General features: G+C 45.9%; 1 protein-coding gene across 3 annotated transcripts in view; it reads right to left on the reverse strand.

The window, feature by feature from the left end:
- The window catches only part of TNFRSF19 (TNF receptor superfamily member 19), a 91,135-nt gene that overhangs the window by 34,870 nt on the left and 38,983 nt on the right, over positions 1-17,282 (reverse strand). For all 3 annotated transcript variants that reach the window (XM_019971502.2, XM_070800282.1, XM_070800281.1), the window contains exons 4-5: positions 14,609-14,787; positions 3,917-4,002 (exon numbers count right to left, since the gene is read on the reverse strand). In XM_019971502.2, coding sequence (XP_019827061.2) covers positions 3,917-4,002; positions 14,609-14,787 — 265 coding nt within the window. The remainder of the gene's footprint in view (positions 1-3,916; positions 4,003-14,608; positions 14,788-17,282) is intronic.

A 17,282-nucleotide genomic window follows, 5' to 3' on the forward strand; every position in this document is an offset into this window, starting at 1 on the left:
TCCCGGGAGCCCACTGTTTTCTCCCCTATCCCCTCCACTCTCGATGACAGAACCTCAGACGTCCGTGCTGGCCCAGTCTCTGAGGCCCTGGGTCCAGTCTCACCCGGGAGAGTGGTGCTTTGTGCTCCACACACACACAGAGCCTCACAGGAGAGCCCCTTGCCGGCCACTGGATGCACATGCCTGGGTTTTCGCCTGCCCCTGCCCTGGAGGGGCATGGAGCAGGCACCGCCTCCACCAGAGGGCAACCCTTCTCTGGATCCTTCAACAGACCTTACGTGACACCATTCTCTTGTCCTCTCAGATAAAACAGTCAGCCTGTCTCAACTAGATCGTTCCCTTTAACCTGCAAACAGGCGTTCCTCTCCCGTGAGGAGGAGACCCCTCCCCTGACTACGCTCCCCACAGTCACTGTCGAGGCAGGCTCTGGACCGAGTGACCTACCGTCAGCTCCCTCCTTCCCTTGTACAGCCTCCTATGTCCCCGTAGCCTGGGCCCCATTTCCGTCACTCATTGAAACAGCCATCGAAGGCTTCTCAGGGACCGAGTCCACAGGCACTGCCAGTGTTGGCTGGCTGGACCACAGTCAGCACCCCACGCCACGGAACACTCTCCTTCCTGGCGTCCCCCTCTTCGGGCTTTCCCTCCCCTGGTTGACTCCCGGGTCACAGCTGGGGCCACCCTCCCTGCGGCTCCTGCACCATCACCTTAGAGCCGAGGGTCCTCCCAGGTGGGACTGACTGTCACCAGGTGCATCCAGGTGTGTGGCGTCTGAGTGGCCTGACAGCTCGCCCCCTGCACTGTGAGCTCCAGGAAGGGCTGCGCCCATGTCTGCCCCATGGTGGGTTCGCACCTCGTAGACACCCAAGTATTTGTTCAGCAGGCAGGCAGGAAAGGCGGAGCTCCCAGGACGATGGTGTTCACCTGCACCTGCTGGATTTGCTCCTTCAGGAGCCTGAAGGGGCAAGCACACATCCCAGGAGCCCGCTGAGAGCGTGGGGAGGCCAGGAGGCCTAAGCAGAGCCTGCAGGCTGAAAGAGTAGCCACAGGGAACCTCCTGCTGCGGGGGCTGCGGTCCCCAGACCCCAGGGCTACCTGGGGTCTCGAGCAGGGGCTGCTCCTGGTCTGGGGAGTCCAGTCCCCCAGCACCACATGCACCCCTGAAATGGAGCCTGTCTCTGCAGGGAGCTTCCCAGAGGCCACCAACTTCACGCTTTGAGTCTATAACACAGGAACGCCTCTGGGAAAGTCACTAAAGAAGCAATTGTTCGTGGATGAGTGCAAAAGCCTGAAGCAGGAGAAATGAAAACATGAGGCGCCTTACATAATTTTCCCCAAAGACCTCGAGAACTCTTCTGAAGAGATTAGCCGCGTTCTGGAATTATTCCCAAGAACTGTGCCAAATGCAGCAAACATTCCTTTAAAGAGATAAGGATTAAGGCTCACTAAAGACCACCAGACAGCTGTTTCACAATTTGAAAAGCTATTAGCTGTGTGCGCTGCATTTCTGGCTTGGAAAAAAATTTTATTTTTTTCTTTGCTTTCTAAAAAGTCTCATACTAGAGAAATATTTTATATATATATATATATATATATATGTAGCCAATTTTCTTTTCAAATGATCACTTACTTAGGGCTTTACAAAACATTAAAAGTTAAATGTGAAATCTATGCTTAAAGGCTAATTTATGATGTCCAAGCTTAGCCAGATTCCCCAAAGGCAAACAACTCCAGTGCCTCAAACATGACTAGATCACATTAAATCTAAGACCAATAAATTAAAGGAAAAAAAAAAAAACCTAGGCCTTTCTAACTCTATGGGCAATATCAATTTCTTCACTAAATCTTTTTCTGATAGTTTTGGATGAAGGGGATAATCTTTGCCTCCTGGACAGAATGATGGCTGAGCTGAGCCATAGGCAAGACCAGGCTGCTGCCTCATTTTAACTTTTAACTTTATATTGGGGTATAGCCAATTAACAGTGTTGTGATAATTTCAGGTGTGGACAGCAAAGGGACTCAGCCACATATACACATGTATCCATCCTCCCCCAAACTCCACTCCCATCCAGGCTGCCATATTAACATCGGGCAGAGTTCCGCGTGCTACACAGTAGGGCCACCAAGGCCCGTGTGTGTATATGTCCATCCCTAACTCCCTAATGATCCCTTCTTCCCATACTCTCGTTCATGCCCGGCAACTGTAAACTCATTCTCTAAGTCTGTGAGTCTGTTTCTATTTTGTAATATGTTCATTTGTATCATTTCTCTTTAGATTTTGCATATAAGGGACGTCATATGGTATTTCTCCTTCTCTGTCTGACCCACTTTACTTGGTAGCTGTGCCATTCTAACTGGCAAGAGGACATGTCCTTTTCTGAGCTATGGAGCACCTCTCCTAAGCTGGACTTTTAGAGTTTTCCTTAGACGACAAACAGTAAAGCAAATAATACAAGAAAAAGTCAACATGGAATGGATGACATTAGCCAACAGGGGATCAACTGGATGCCTGGGGACTGCACAGAGACAGCAGGGCGTGCGGGGGAGAACATAGTGTCTGGAGTTAGACCCGAGGTTGCCAATTATCAGCCAACAGCGGAGAGTCATTAACCTCTCTGGACCAGTGTTCACACTGATGACTGTGAGCTGATGATGAGACCCTGAGAAAATTAAGTAAAACCAACTGTGACTCACACAGAACAGACATTCAATACTGCATCTGTTAAATGCAATGAATTATTTGGTGAACATTTACCTATTACAAAGAGAGGGGTCAGCAGCATTTCTATAAAAGAGTCAAGCCCTTGGCCTTCCTGTCACTTCAAACGTAGAAAGGAATGCACTTTGGTAAAGGACATAATAATAGGGACTTCAAAATTCCATAGTATTCTCGGAAACAAAAATACCATGCGACTTTATCAAATAATGCAGTAAATTTCAATTAATTTAAGGGGGCTTCTGCCATGAAAAGAAGTAAGAGGTCAGATCCTGGGCATGGAGAATTACATCAAAGTAATCCCTAAATAAATAAATGTCTGTATTATGCTCCCCGAAAGGAAAGAGCAACACCCATTTGAGCACAGTCTCCTCCTCCGACCCCCTTCCTGGACCTTGCTGCCCCCCAGCTCAGGAAAGCCCTCCTCAGCACAGACAAGCCCACCCCGAGCACACCTGGGGGGTGGTGGGGCGCCCATCCTGACTTCTCTCCTGTCCCCTTGATAGTGGGTTTTCATTGCTATTGTCATTCAGTCACTCAGTCGTGTCTGACTCTTTGCAACCCCATGGCCTGCAGCACGCCAGGCCTCCCTGTCCTTCACCATCTCCCGGAGGGGTTTTCACCGGCCAGATTTATATTTAGGATTAAGACAAGTCAGCAGCCTCTCTTTCCTAATCAAAATCAATGCAGGTGGATAACCTGTAACAAATACCTTTATATCTAAGAAACAACATGGCCAGAAAGTTTAACTCGTTAATATTCTCTCTACCAACATGCAAATGAGTTTTCTCTTGTTTTGCAACCCCATGGACTGTAGCCACCAGGCTCCTCTGTCCATGGTCTAGAGACCAGGAAGGGAAATGCACAGACTCAGGGGGCCACAGCACAAAGACAGGACACATCAGGCAGAATCTGGACCCCTAGTTAACTGGAGTTGTCCGAGTCATCATCTGGACTGAAAGATCAGAGTCTGGAGGGAACGGGAGTAGCAACATGTCTGTGTTTCCCTTCGAGGTTCCAATCAGTGGATGCAGTTTGCTGACTGAGACACACACAAAAGGGCTTTCTGTCCTGCTGGACACCTGACAAAAGACTGTACCCTCTAAGCCAGCAGTAGAGAGAGACTGTGTTCCATCTGCCAACTGGAGAAAGCTTTTACAAAGGCCCAGAGCCCCTCTCTGTGTGCAGGGCATGACTCACAGTGCGGCTCGTAGGGGGGTGGAGGGTCTCCACAAGGCACACACTCCATGTCTTGAAAACCAACAAGTTTTGTCTTTCTGTAAAACCTAGAAGAGAAAGGAGAATAATCTTTGTGTTGCTTTTTTCATCTCAGCTCACAGATGCAGCAAACAGATTTCTGTCATAAATTACTGCCAGTCTCCATTACCAGTTCTATGTTCAAAAAAGGTTCTCAAAGGCTTAAACGTTACAGTATATTTTAGACCGGCACAACTTTAGAAAGCACTCTGAGCATGCTGTGGACACTTAAGAAATGACAATTCACTCAATGTGACTTTGTAGATTCTACTCAGCCCCACTTTTGTACATCGAGGTGGGGGGGCGCCAAGAGGGAATATGAAATCTGGATGTTTCTATTGTTGTTTAAATGACAAAATACCTTATGCAGGGCTAGTTTTTAACCTTTGAAATTCAGAAACCAAAATGCCATTCAAACCATAGGAACACCAGGAAAATGTAGGCAGATACTTGTACAATCTTGATACGGGGACACCTTTCCAGAAATGAGAAGAAATCCAGGAACCGGAATAGAAGAGATTAACAGTTTTGAACACACACACACATAAACACACTCACACACACATGCATGCACAAATACTAGAGACATCTGAAGAGCAAAAACAAATCGTCAACATAATTCGTGGGCAGAAGAAAACTGGAAAATAGTTCACAGTATTGTCTATAACTTAAAAATCATTATGATGATAGTAAACATGGGACATCTCTGATGGTCCAGTGGTTAAGAATATGCCTGCCAATGCAGGAGACATGGGTTTGATCCCTACTCTGGCAAGATCCCACGTGCTTCGGAGCAACAAAGCCCCGGGGCTACAACTATTAACACTTGTTGAAATTAGAGACAGCCCGCACACAGCAACAACGACCAGTGCAGCCAAACATAAATTAAAATAAGTAAATAAATACATTTCTATAAAAGTAAATCTGGCAACTGAAAAACATGCAAAGAACATTAATGTTCCAAAGAACATACCATAATTTTAAAATTTCATAATTTAAAAAGTTGCTCAGTTGTGTCCGACTCTTTGCGAACCCAAGGACTATACAGTCCATGGAATTTTCCAGGCCAGAATACTGGAGTGGGGAGCCTTTCCCCTCTCCAGGGGGTCTTCCCAACCCAGGGATTGAACCCAGGTCTCCCGCATTGCAGGCAGATTCTTGACCAGCTGAGCCACAAGGGAAGCCCAAGAATATTGGTGTGGGTAGCCTATCCCTTCTCCAGCGGATCTTCCTGACCCAGGAATCGAACCAGGGTTTCCTGCATTGCAGGGGATTCTTTACCAACTGAGCTAAGAGGGAAAAGATGATTAAATTAAGCACTTTAAATAATTTTCACATTAAAATGTTTAACCTCATTACTAACAAGCAAGTGCAAACTGCAATGAAAATATACTGTTTTGAATTAGAAAACTGGGCACCTGTTGGCACGCACCTAGGCAAACGGGCACACGTGTGCAGTGGGAATACAAACCGCTGCTTTACAGGGCAATTTAGCAACAGGCCTTCAGAACTCAATAGAACAGTTTACATCCTATCCAGTAATTTCATGTTTTGAAATTTATCCTCAAAAAATAATCAATTGGGGGAAATTGGATGTAAATAGAGAAACCACAGCATTGCTTATAAAAGAAAAAAACCCAAGAGGCCTGGCCCATACCCAACAGCAGATGTGACCTCAGCCGTGGTGGACCCAAGACTGTGGAATACAAGGGGGCCTTTAGAAACCACAATGCAGGTCTACGTACCTATTTTTTTTTTTCAGTTCATGAAATACCATTAACTGAAAATGAATTGTGAATAATATAATTCTAATTTGCACAAACATACACTTTGGTATAGATTCTTTCAGATTATTTATTTATCAATGCAGCTAAAGACATTTATGTGTGTAAAGGTGCATTGTAAATAGCTTGGTATATTATACACCAAATATTAATAATGATTATTTCTAAATGGTGGGGATTCCAGTGAGTTTTATATACATACATACGTATTCATGATAGATGTATGTATATACACATGCATTTTCCGACCTTTCCATGACAAAAATAGTGATATGGAGAATAAACTACAGATCAAGTTTATAGAGACAGGTAGATGCAATTATTTTGTGGAACTGGATTATTTAGCAAATCTGCATGATTTGTGGTTGAAGCAAAATCTGCATTAAAACTAGATAATTAGACCAAATGTTCAGACTCATCCAGTACCTGCTCAACCTTCCATTTTCAATTGATTGTGAAGATCTGATCATAATATGGTGACTTGCCACCACAATGTGATAAAAAAATATTTCTTTTGGAATTTATAAGGTAAAAGTCAAAGAACAAAGTTGGAGGAGTCACACTTCCTTGTAGAAGCTTGCAGAAAATCGTCTGACCATGCATGTGCGTGTTCCCTTCTGGGCTCTCTGTTCTGTTCTGCGTGTCTGCATTTATGCCAGCATCACACTGTACTGAAAACTGGAGTTTGTAATGTGTTCTGATATCAGGAAGTGTGACTCCTCCAACTTTGTTCTTTGATTTGTACTTTATAAATTCCAAAAGAAAATTTTTTTTATTAAATTGTGGTGGAAAGTCACCATACTACAATCAGTGACGCAGATCTTCACAGTCAAATGAAAACGGAAGGTTAAGCAAGTACTGGATGAGTCTGAACATTTGGTCTAATGAATGGATCTGGGACAGTCTCTTCAACAAAAGGTGCTGGGAAACTACATTGCCACATTCAAAAAACTGAAGTTTTATCCTGATTATACACCAAATAAAAAATTAATTCAAAATGAATTAAAGACCTAAACATAAGACCCCAGATTGTAAATTCCTAAAAGAAAATACAGGAGAAGTTTCATGACAACATCTGGTAATAATTTCTTGGATACGACATCAAAAGGCATATAATAAATGGGCAACAAAAGCAAAATTAGACAGGGAGTATATTAAATCTGGGACTTTTGTATATCAAAGGATACTATTGATGTGATATGTACTTATTACCACACTCATGGAGCGGTATATAATAGATATGTACAGCTTCAGTCAATCGTACCTCAACCAAGTGGTTAAAAATGTCACAACCAAAAAAAGAAAAAAAGACTTTTGAATTTTAGTAACAGTTTCTTCGGAAGTTAAAAAAAAATTGAGACAACGAAAAGAATGAAAAGGCAACCTATACTATGGGAAAATTTATTTGCAAACCATATATCTGATAAGGGGTTGATATCCAGAGTTAAATAATTCCTAAGCTATGGTTTCGGAGAAGGCGATGGCACCCCACTCCAGTACTCTTGCCTGTAAAATCCCATGGACGGAGGAGCCTGGTGCGCTGCAGTCCATGGGGTCTCTAAGAGTCGGGCACGACTGAGCGACTTCACTTTCACTTTTCACTTTCATGCATTGGAGAAGGAAATGGCAACCCACTCCAGCGTTCTTGCCTGGAGAATCCCAGGGACGGAAGAGCCTCATGGGCTGCCGTCTATGGGGTCACACAGAGTCGGACATGACGAAGTGACTTAGCTTAGCAGCAACCTACTGTTTTTCCATTAGTCATCTACAGATGAGAGAGTTGGAACATAAAGAAGGCTGAGCACTGTAGAATTGATGCTTTTGTATAATGGGGTTGGAGAAGACTCTCAAGAGTCCCTTGGACTGCAAGGAGATCAAACCAGTCAATCCTAAAGGAAATCAACCCTGAATATTCATTGGAAGGACTGATGCTGAAGCTCCAACAAGTTGGCCACCTGATACAAACAGCTGACTCACTAGAAAAGACTCTGATGCTGGGAAAGATTGAGGGCAGGAGGAGAGGGGGATGACAGAGGATGAGATGGTTGGATGGCATCACTAACACAAAGGACATGAGTTTGAGAAGGACAGGGGAGCCAGGAGTGCTGCAGTCCATGGGGCCACAAAGAGGCAGACACGACTGAGACTGACGAGAACAACAAAAACGTCCTTTGCGAGGAAGGGGTGATGCTAATCCCTTCTTCACAGAGTGGTCTGGTGATTAATCATCGAATCGGTACAGAGTGCTTGGAAAATGTCAGCCATCCCGGTTACTAAAAGCAGCAAAGAACTGGCCACGTGGGTTCCTCTTCCAGGGCAGGGCCCCAGGCCCCCTCAGCAGAGAAAGGTGGGTGGGGCCGGGGCTGGAGGCCATGTGGCCCCTTTTGCAAAGCTTTCACAGGCCCTGCACAGCATTAACTGACAGTAATGTCTGTGATGTGTTTAGTGCTTACTGTGCCCTACGCACTCTGCCAGGCTCTGGACATTAGCTCTATTCTTAACCCTTCCAACAATGCTACAGGTTGGTAGCATTACTACATGATATATACGTCAGTTCAGTTCAGTTGCTCAGTCGCGTCCAACTCTTTGCAACCCCATTAATTGCAGCATGCCAGGCCTCCCTGTCCATCACCAACTCCCGGAGTTCACCCAAACTCATGTGCATTGAGTCGGTGATGCCATCCAGCCATCTCATCCTCTCATCCTTCTCCTCCTGCCCCCAGTCCCTCCCAGTATCAGGGTCTTTTCCAATGAGTCAACTCTTCGCATGAGGTGGCGAAAGCATTGGAGTTTCAGCCTCAGCACCAGTCCTTCCAATGAACACCCAGGACTGGTCTCCTTTAGGATGGGGATCTCCTTGCAGTCCAAGGGACTCTCAAGAGTCTTCTCCAACACCACAGTTCAAAAGCATCAATTCTTCTGTGTTCAGCTTTCTTCACAGTCCAACTCTCACATCCATACATGACCATTGGAAAAACCATAGACTTGATTTTTACATAATTGACTTATTTATCTTAAAGAGGTTTGTTTTTGTTTTTGATGTGGACCATTTTTAGTCTTTGTCAAATTCATTTCAATATTGCTTCTGTTTCATGTTTTGGTTTTTTGGCCACAAGGCCTGTGGGATTTTAGTTCCCTGACCAGGGATTGACCCCTGCGCTAGAAGGCTAAGCCTTAACCACTGAACCACCAGGGAAGTCTCTATTAGATGGATGACATTTTTATAGGTGAGAAGAATTGATGTCAGAGAAATTAAGTAACTGGCTGGAAGCCACGACCATACTTGTGAACAAGGGCACTGACTTTCCCTGGTTGGTCAAATTGTACCCGGAGGACAGACTCTCCATGCCAGGGTTTAGAGGGGCCAAGCCCACAGTCAGGTCCTTATCCCAGTAAGACCATGGCTGCAGAAGCTGGGCATGGCAGCAGGAATAAAAATGCCCACCTTATGCCTGATCTTGGCATTTTTCTGGAGGTAATATGCAATTCATTTATTTTCTTTCTTTTTAAAAAATATTTACTTATTTGAGTACACCGTATCTTAGTTGTAGCATGTGGGATCTAGTTCCCTGACTATGGATCAAACCCAGGCCTCCTGCATTGGAAGCACAGAGTCTTCACCGCTGGACCACCAGGGACATCCCTGTTTATTTCCTTTGCACCTTAATTTTCCTGTCTGTAAAGCACGTGTGAACTATTTGCCTCTTTCACACAAACACAGTCAAGCTGGGTGAGCACTTTGAACACACCCAGGAAGACCTGTGTACAAGTCACTCTGTAATTGTTGCCTGCCCCATACCTTCATGCTGGCTTAGAAAGGATGTAATTTTAAACTAATCGTATAAATAAACGATGAAACACTATTCAAATATCTACTCATTTCTAACCTTCCCGCACGGAAGCATTTATTTACAGGATGAGCAAACATTGCGGAAACTAAAGCTGTGGTTTCAGGTGGCAGCAAATTTGGTGGAAGATGAAGAAGCACGTCTGGGAGGAGGCTCGGGGGAGGCTGGATCCTCTCACGGTCCAGCAGCTCACACCTGGGGTCCCCCCAGTCCCACAAACAGCGAGTCCTGGGTCTCCAGGCACTGCCCACCTTGGGCAGCAGCCCCCGGGGACTCCTCTTCCCCCTGCCCTGACGCCCGACCCCAGTAAAGAGGGCAGAAGCGCACAGACTCGGTTTTGTCAGGACAGCAACAGAGATAAGACAGGTGTTCAGTTTCTATCCCTGCATTAGATTTGCACAAGGTCAAAACTCGGCATAATGATACTCAACAGGTATCAGTGCCTTCTGAGATTACACTACTTTTTTTTTAATAACAGACTAGGGACATCCCTGGTGATCCAGTGGTTAAGACTCTGCACCTCCAATGCAGGGGCATGGGTTCGATCCCTGGTCAGGAACAGCTCTCACATGCTGTGCAGCACAGTCAAGAAATAAAAATTCATTAAAAAACAGAGTAGATTATTGAGATATAATTCACATACCATGTATTCCATCCCTTTAAAGTAAACAATCTTTAGTATCGACACATTCACGGAGCATTCATGGACACATTCTGTGGACTATTTTAGAACATCTTCACCACTCTAGAAAAGAAACTCTGCTTCCTTGGCAACCACACCCCATTCTTCTCAATCTTCCCCAGCCACTAGCCCTCGACGGCCACTAATTTACTTTCTGTTCTTTAGATCTGCCACATCTGGACATTTCACACACATGCAATCACACAGAACGGGGTCTTCTGTGATTGGTTTCTTTCACTTCGCATCCTGTTTTCTGGGTTCACCCACGTTGTCACCTGTATCAGTAATTCATTCCTTTTACTGCCGAACAGCATTCTGTCATTAATTCGTTAATTACACTCCATTTAGTTGATCCATGGATCAGGTGAAGGACATTTGGGTCATTTCTACTTTTTACTATTACGTATAGTGCTGTGAACAGCTGTGTTCAGGTGTTTGTGTGGCATGTTCTCAATTCCCCTGGTTATATACCCAAGGGCAGAACGGCTAGGTTGCAAGGAAACTCAATGTGTAACTCGTTGAGGATCTTCCACACGGTTTTCCAAAGCAGCTGCACCATTTTACATTCCCAATTTCTCCAGTCCTCACCAATACCTGCTATTGTCTGTCTTTTGGCTATAGCCATCCTTGTGGTCACAGAAGCAAGAATACACAGAAGAACTGTACAAAAAAGATCTTCACGATCCAGATAATCATGATGGTGTGCTCACTCACCTAGAGCCAGACATCCTGAAGTGTGAAGTCAAGTGGGCCTTAGGAAGCATCACTACGAACAAAGCTAGTGGAGGTGATGGAATTCCAGTTGAGCTATTTCAAATCCTGAAAGATGATGCTGTGAAAGTGCTGCACTCAATATGCCAGCAAATTTGGAAAGCTCAGCAGTGGCCACAGGACTGGCAAAGGTCAGTTTTCATTCCAATCCCAAAGAAAGGCAATGCCAACAAATGCTCAAACTACCGCACAATTGCACTCATCTCACATACTAGTAATGTTCAAAATTCTCCAAGCCAGGCTTCAGCAATACGTGAACCATGAACTTCCAGATGTTCAAGCTGGTTTTAGAAAAGGCAGAGGAACCAGAGATCAAATTGCCAACATCTGCTGGATCATCAAAAAAGCAAGAGAGTTCCAAAAAACCATCTATTTCTGCTTTATTGGCTATGCCAAAGCCTTTGACTGTGTGGATCACAATAAACTGTGGAAAATTCTGAACGAGATGGGAATACCAGACCACCTGACCTGCCTCTTGAGAAACCTGTATGTTGGTCAGGAAGCAACAGTTAGAACTGGACATGGAACAACAGACTGGTTCCAAATAGGAAAAGGAATACATCAAGGCTGTATATTGTCACCCTGCTTATTTAACTTATATGCAGAGTACATCATGAGAAACGCTGGGCTGGAAGAAGCACAAGCTGGAATCAAGATTGCCGGGAGAAATATCAATAACCTCAGATATGCAGATGACACCCCCTTATGGCAGAAAGTGAAGAAGAACTAAAGAGCCTCTTGATGAAAGTGAAAGAGGAGCATGAAAAAGTTGGCTTCAAGCTCAACATTCAGAAAACAAAGATCATGGCATCCGGTCCCATCACTTCATGGGAAATAGATGGGGAAACAGTGGCTGACTTTATTTTTTTGGGCTCCAAAATCACTGCAGATGGTGATTGCAGCCATGAAATTAAAAGATGCTTGCTCCTTGGAAGGAAAGCTATGACCAACCTAGACAGCATATTAAAAAGCAGAGACATTACTTTGCCAACAAAGGTCTATCTAGTCAAGGCTATGGTTTTTCCAGTGGTCATGTATGGGTGTGAGAGTTGGACTGTGAAGAAAGTTGAGCGCCGAAGAACTGATGCTTTTGAACTGTGGTGTTGGAGAAGACTCTTGAGAGTCCCTTGGACTGCAAGGAGATCCAGCCAGTCCATCCTAAAGGAGATTAGTCTTGGGTGTTCATTGGAAGGATTGATGTTAAAGCTGAAACTCCAATATTTGTGGCCACCTGATGCGAAGAGTTGACTCATTGGAAAACACCCTGATGCTGGGAAAGATTGAGGGCAGGAGGAGAAGGGGACGACAGAGGATGAAATGGTTAGATGGCATCACCAACTCACAGGACATGAGTTTGGGTAAACTCTGGGAGTTGGTGATGGACAGGGATGCCTGGCGTGCTGCAGTTCATGGGCTGGCAAAGAGTTGGACTCGACTGAGCAATTGAAATGAACTGATCCTCATGGACGTGAAGTATATGCGGGGGTATTTTTCTGCATTTCCCTGATGACTGATGTTGAGTATCTTTTCACAAGCTCACTCATGAGTATCATCTGTGTATCTTATTTGCAGAAATGTCTATTAATATCTTTTGCCCATAATTTAATTGGGTTACTTGTCTTTTTGTTATTGAGTTGTAACAGCTCTTTATATATTCTAGATAAGATAGTTCCTTATCACATATATGGTTTATGATTTATGAATAGTTCTAATTCCGGGGGGTTGTCTTTCACTTTCTTGGCAGTATCCTTTGAAGCACAAAAGACTTTAATTTTGATGAAGTCCAATACAGCTATTTTCCCTTTGATTGTTGTGCTGTTGGTGTAAGACCACTACTTTTTGCATCTGTTTGGGTGGTAAGTTTTTGCACGAGGACATGATTCATAAGGCTATTTTCTGCTCTTTCTTTGGGCCCAGAGTTTTAGCTGTCCTCTGGCTTCAGTAGAAGCCCCAAGACAAGCACCTGGCATCTGTCAAACGCCTGGTCTTGTGGGCACATGCTGGTCAAGTACAGTGAGGGCCCTGCATCTGTCATGACTTGGAGCGTGGATTCTGGCAGCAGAGTCCTGGACACGGCTCCAAGTTGCACCTCGTACTCTCTGTGCGATCTTGCCTGAATAACCTTAATGATAAGGCTCAGTTTCTTCATTTTTAAAACACTGTGAACATTACAGAAAATAATTCATGTAAAGTGCTTCTCTGTGTTAAATTGTTTCAGTCCTTCTGACTTATTTGCAACTCTATGGACTGCAGCCCGCCAGGCTCCTCTGTCCATGGGATTCTCCAGGCGAGGTTATTGGAGTGGGTTGTCATTTCCTCCTCCAGAGGATACAGAGTGCTTAGCCACTAAGTAATACGTGTCTGCTGCTCCCGTAATGCTGCCAGCCTTGGTCGATTCACTTCTGCCATAAAACCTGGGTTCCAGGCAAGCTCCAGGATTCCTGGTCTCTCCTTTGGCTCTGCTCTGTATTAAAGACGTCCTCCTGGCAGTCACCTGGTCTCTTCCCTGCCTTACCTCCTGCAGCAAGGCCTCTTCACTCTCTAACAGACCACCACTCGGCCCCAGTGGGTCCCAGTTTTCATCACCACTCTGGCTTCCAGCTGCCTGTTTTATCTGGCAGGTCCAGCCAACCATTACCTATAACCACTTATTAAAAATCCCTCCTCCTGGGCTTTGTCTCTCCACTTGGCCCAGGTGTGGTCCGCTTTCTGTCCACGGCCTGGGTTCCTTTCCGATGTGTACACTTAAGGTACACATCACACGAGTCCACCCCTAGCACCCCTTCTGCCTCTCCCTCCAGCCCACTCTGTTGCCTCCTACACCCGCTTGTCCTCTTGGCCGTTTCTGAAACGCACACATGTCCACCCCTAGGGCCTGCGTCCACAGAGACCTCAGCTTTTCAGCATCACCCAGCCTGATGACCTACTCTGATCCTGCCACCTGCCTCTCTTCTCTGTCCCCAGCGGGCACACCCAGCCCCCTGAGACGCTGAAGACTTTCTGTTTTCCCCAGGAACCACCACCTTCTACCTTTCTGCACAACTTCTTAGTATTTACTATGCAGGTATTTTTCAAACCGTATTAGGATGTAAGCTACCCATGGGCGGCAGTCTTTGTCTCCCTCCCGAAAGCAACACCTGGCAGCTGCCCCACAAACACCGCAGAAGTGACCGGCTGGACGGTGGTGTTTGCATTTCTCTAATCATATGGAGGATGGCCATCTTTCTAGCATCACAGGCCACATGCACTTCCTCTTTTGTGAGCTGCCTTATTCTTTCATCCCTTTGTCCATCTTTTCTTTCTTATTGACTGGTGGGGACTCTGCAGACTTTTGTGACACCGAGCCTTGGTCACTGGCTTATCTGTTTGATCCTAACCCCCCGCCTGTCACCGTGCAGGGTGTGCGGGAGGCCCGGGAAACAGAAAAGCCGTGAACCTCGGCAACCTTGTTGGGGTGGGTGTCAGCAGGCATCCGTGTCTGGAGGGGAACCAGAGAGAAAATCCTGCTCAGAATAAAGACCTGATCTCCCGGGGAGGACTGGCCACGTACCCAGGCAGGCAGTCCCCGCAGACGGCGTCGCCAGTGGCCGAGCAGTTGGCCTTCTGGAAGCGGCTCAGCAGGGCGCAGTCCAGGCACGGCTTGCACTTCTGAGAGCCCCAGTCCTCCTTGAACCTGTGCGGCCGGCACTTCACACACTGGGCGTCCTCCCCGTAGCCAAAGCCACATTCCTGTGGGGATGAAGAGACAAGAGACGGCTATTCAGACCTCGAGAGTGTGAAAACGGAGGACGACGAGATACGACGACGAGGAACCGGGCTGGTAATTACCCAGTGCCCGCCTCCCTGCACACAAAGGCCCCTCTTTCAGCGGTTCCCATGTGTCTCCCTGCTAATAATCTCTCTTACGGCCAGAAGTATACTTTGTCATCCACTTTATTCCAGCAGCATGAGCATTTGAATACGAAAGGCTCTCTGCCTCCCGCTGCTGAATTATTGCTGGCTTAGGGTGGAATCAGGCACTTTCTTCTCTAACTTGGCCAGTCATCTGAATCCTCAGAAACTGGAGTCAGGGAAACAGGCAGACACACACTCACTTATCAAGGCAGAAAATAAGTGCTTTGATAAATATTAGAACGCAAGGATGGCTGCATATGAAATGTCAGAGGCTTACAAGCCTAGAAACCTATCCAGTGAACTGCCTTGAAATATTTACCTGTTTATTATCATCGTTTGCAACCCCATAGACTAATAGCCCACCAGGCTCCTCTGTCCATGGGATTCTCTAGGCAAGAATACTGGAGTGGGTTGCCATTTCCTTCTCCAGGGGATCTTCCTGACTCAGGGATCAAGCCTGCGTCTCCTGCGTCTCCTATACGGGCAGGGAGGTTCTTTACCACTGTGCCACCTGGGAAGCCCTGGCTGTTTATTGCTGTCTGATAGAAGATGCTTATATGACACCTAAAAGAACACTATATATATATATATATACACATACACACACACACACATACACACACACACAACATCTTTCTTATCCATCCCTCTGTTGATGGACACTTAGGTTGCTTCCATACCTTTGCTATTTTAAGTAGTACACTGAAGTGCATATATCTTTTTGAATTAGTGTTTTTGTTTTTTTCACATGTATACCCTGGAGCAGAACTGCTGGGGCGTAAGGTATGAGACCTACACCATTTAATTCCAGAGCCAGACTTCTTATTATTATACTGTGGGCTTTTCTGGCAGTTTATCTGACATGTACACAGGAGGATGTCTGAAGAGTTACATATCATAGTTAAACCGACTATGTGATGGTTTCTACAGAACTGCTGCTGCTGCTAAGTCGCTTCAGTCGTGTCCGACTCTGTGTGACCCCATAGACGGCAGCCCACCAGGCTCCCCTGTCCCTGGGATTCTCCAGGCAAGAACACTGGAGTGGGTTGCCATTTCCTTCTCCAATGCATGAAAGTGAAAAGTGAAAGTGAAGTCGCTCAGTCGTGTCTGACTCTTCCCGACCCCATGGACTGCAGCCCACCAGGCTCCTCCGTCCACGGGATTTTCCAGGCAAGAGTACTGGAGTGGGGTGCCATTGCCTTCTCCGTTCGATAGAACACTGGCCATTAAAAAGAAAATCAGGCAGCAACTCATAAGCTGCACGCATAGCCTCACACCAAGGGTGTGCCAGGGGCCCACTCGGCCCCACACGAGCGTGTGCCAGGGGCCCACGCGGCCCCACATGAGGGTGTGCCAGGGGCCCACGCGGCCCCACATGAGCATGTGCCAGGGGCCCACGGGCAGCCAGAGGGGCAGCAGGAGTCAGGGCTCCCCTCACAGCCTCAGCTCCCTCTTCTGGGAACCATGGAAGCCAGAACACAGGTCCAGGGAGGTCAAAATCCTCATTTCTCCATAAAATTTACACATTTAATTTCTCCATCCATGAAGTGAAGTCGCTCAGTCATATCCGATTCTTTGCGATCCCATGGACTATAGTCTACCAGGCTTCTCTGTCCATGGGATTTTCTAGGCAAGAGTACTGGAGTGGGTTGCCATTTCCTTCTCCATCCATATTTAGATACAAAGACAACTAATTAAAAATTAAATCAACAGACACACATACAAGAATATACAAATGAACTTAATTACAAAACAGAAACAGACTCACAGACATAGAGAACAAACTTATGGTTACCAAAGGGGGAGGTGGAGGAGAGGGACAGCTTTGAAGGTTGGGGTTAACTGATACACACTATTGTATATGAAATAGATAAACAGCAGTCCTTCTATAGCACAGGGAACGATACACAATATCTTGTAACAATCTATAATGGGGAAAGAATCTGAAAAAGAATAGGTATTATGTATGTATGCCTGAATCTCTTTGCTGTACACCTGAAACTAACACGTGGTAAATCAACTACGCTTCAATTAAAAAACAAAAACCAATACAAAGAATAGTATTGCCTGTACTCAGTAAGGAACTCAATAAAGAGTATTAGCAATAAGGCTTCAATCCACTAATGAACTCATGCACATTTGGGGGGAGGGGCCCCTTCGTCCCCCTTGCAGCTCCTCTGTCCGTCTTTCAGAAGTGTCTTGAACAAGCACAGCAAAGAGCTGCGGAGAAAAACAAAGCAGGAGGTCAGCCCCTCCTCAACCCCGAGGGCTCCAGCTGGACAAAGCTCTGACCTGAAGGCAGGGGGGGACAGGAGAGGGGTGGAACCGGA

The sequence above is a fragment of the Bos indicus genome, chromosome 12, assembly GCF_029378745.1.
Source record: "Bos indicus isolate NIAB-ARS_2022 breed Sahiwal x Tharparkar chromosome 12, NIAB-ARS_B.indTharparkar_mat_pri_1.0, whole genome shotgun sequence".
In the NCBI taxonomy this organism is placed as follows: Eukaryota; Metazoa; Chordata; class Mammalia; order Artiodactyla; family Bovidae; genus Bos; species Bos indicus.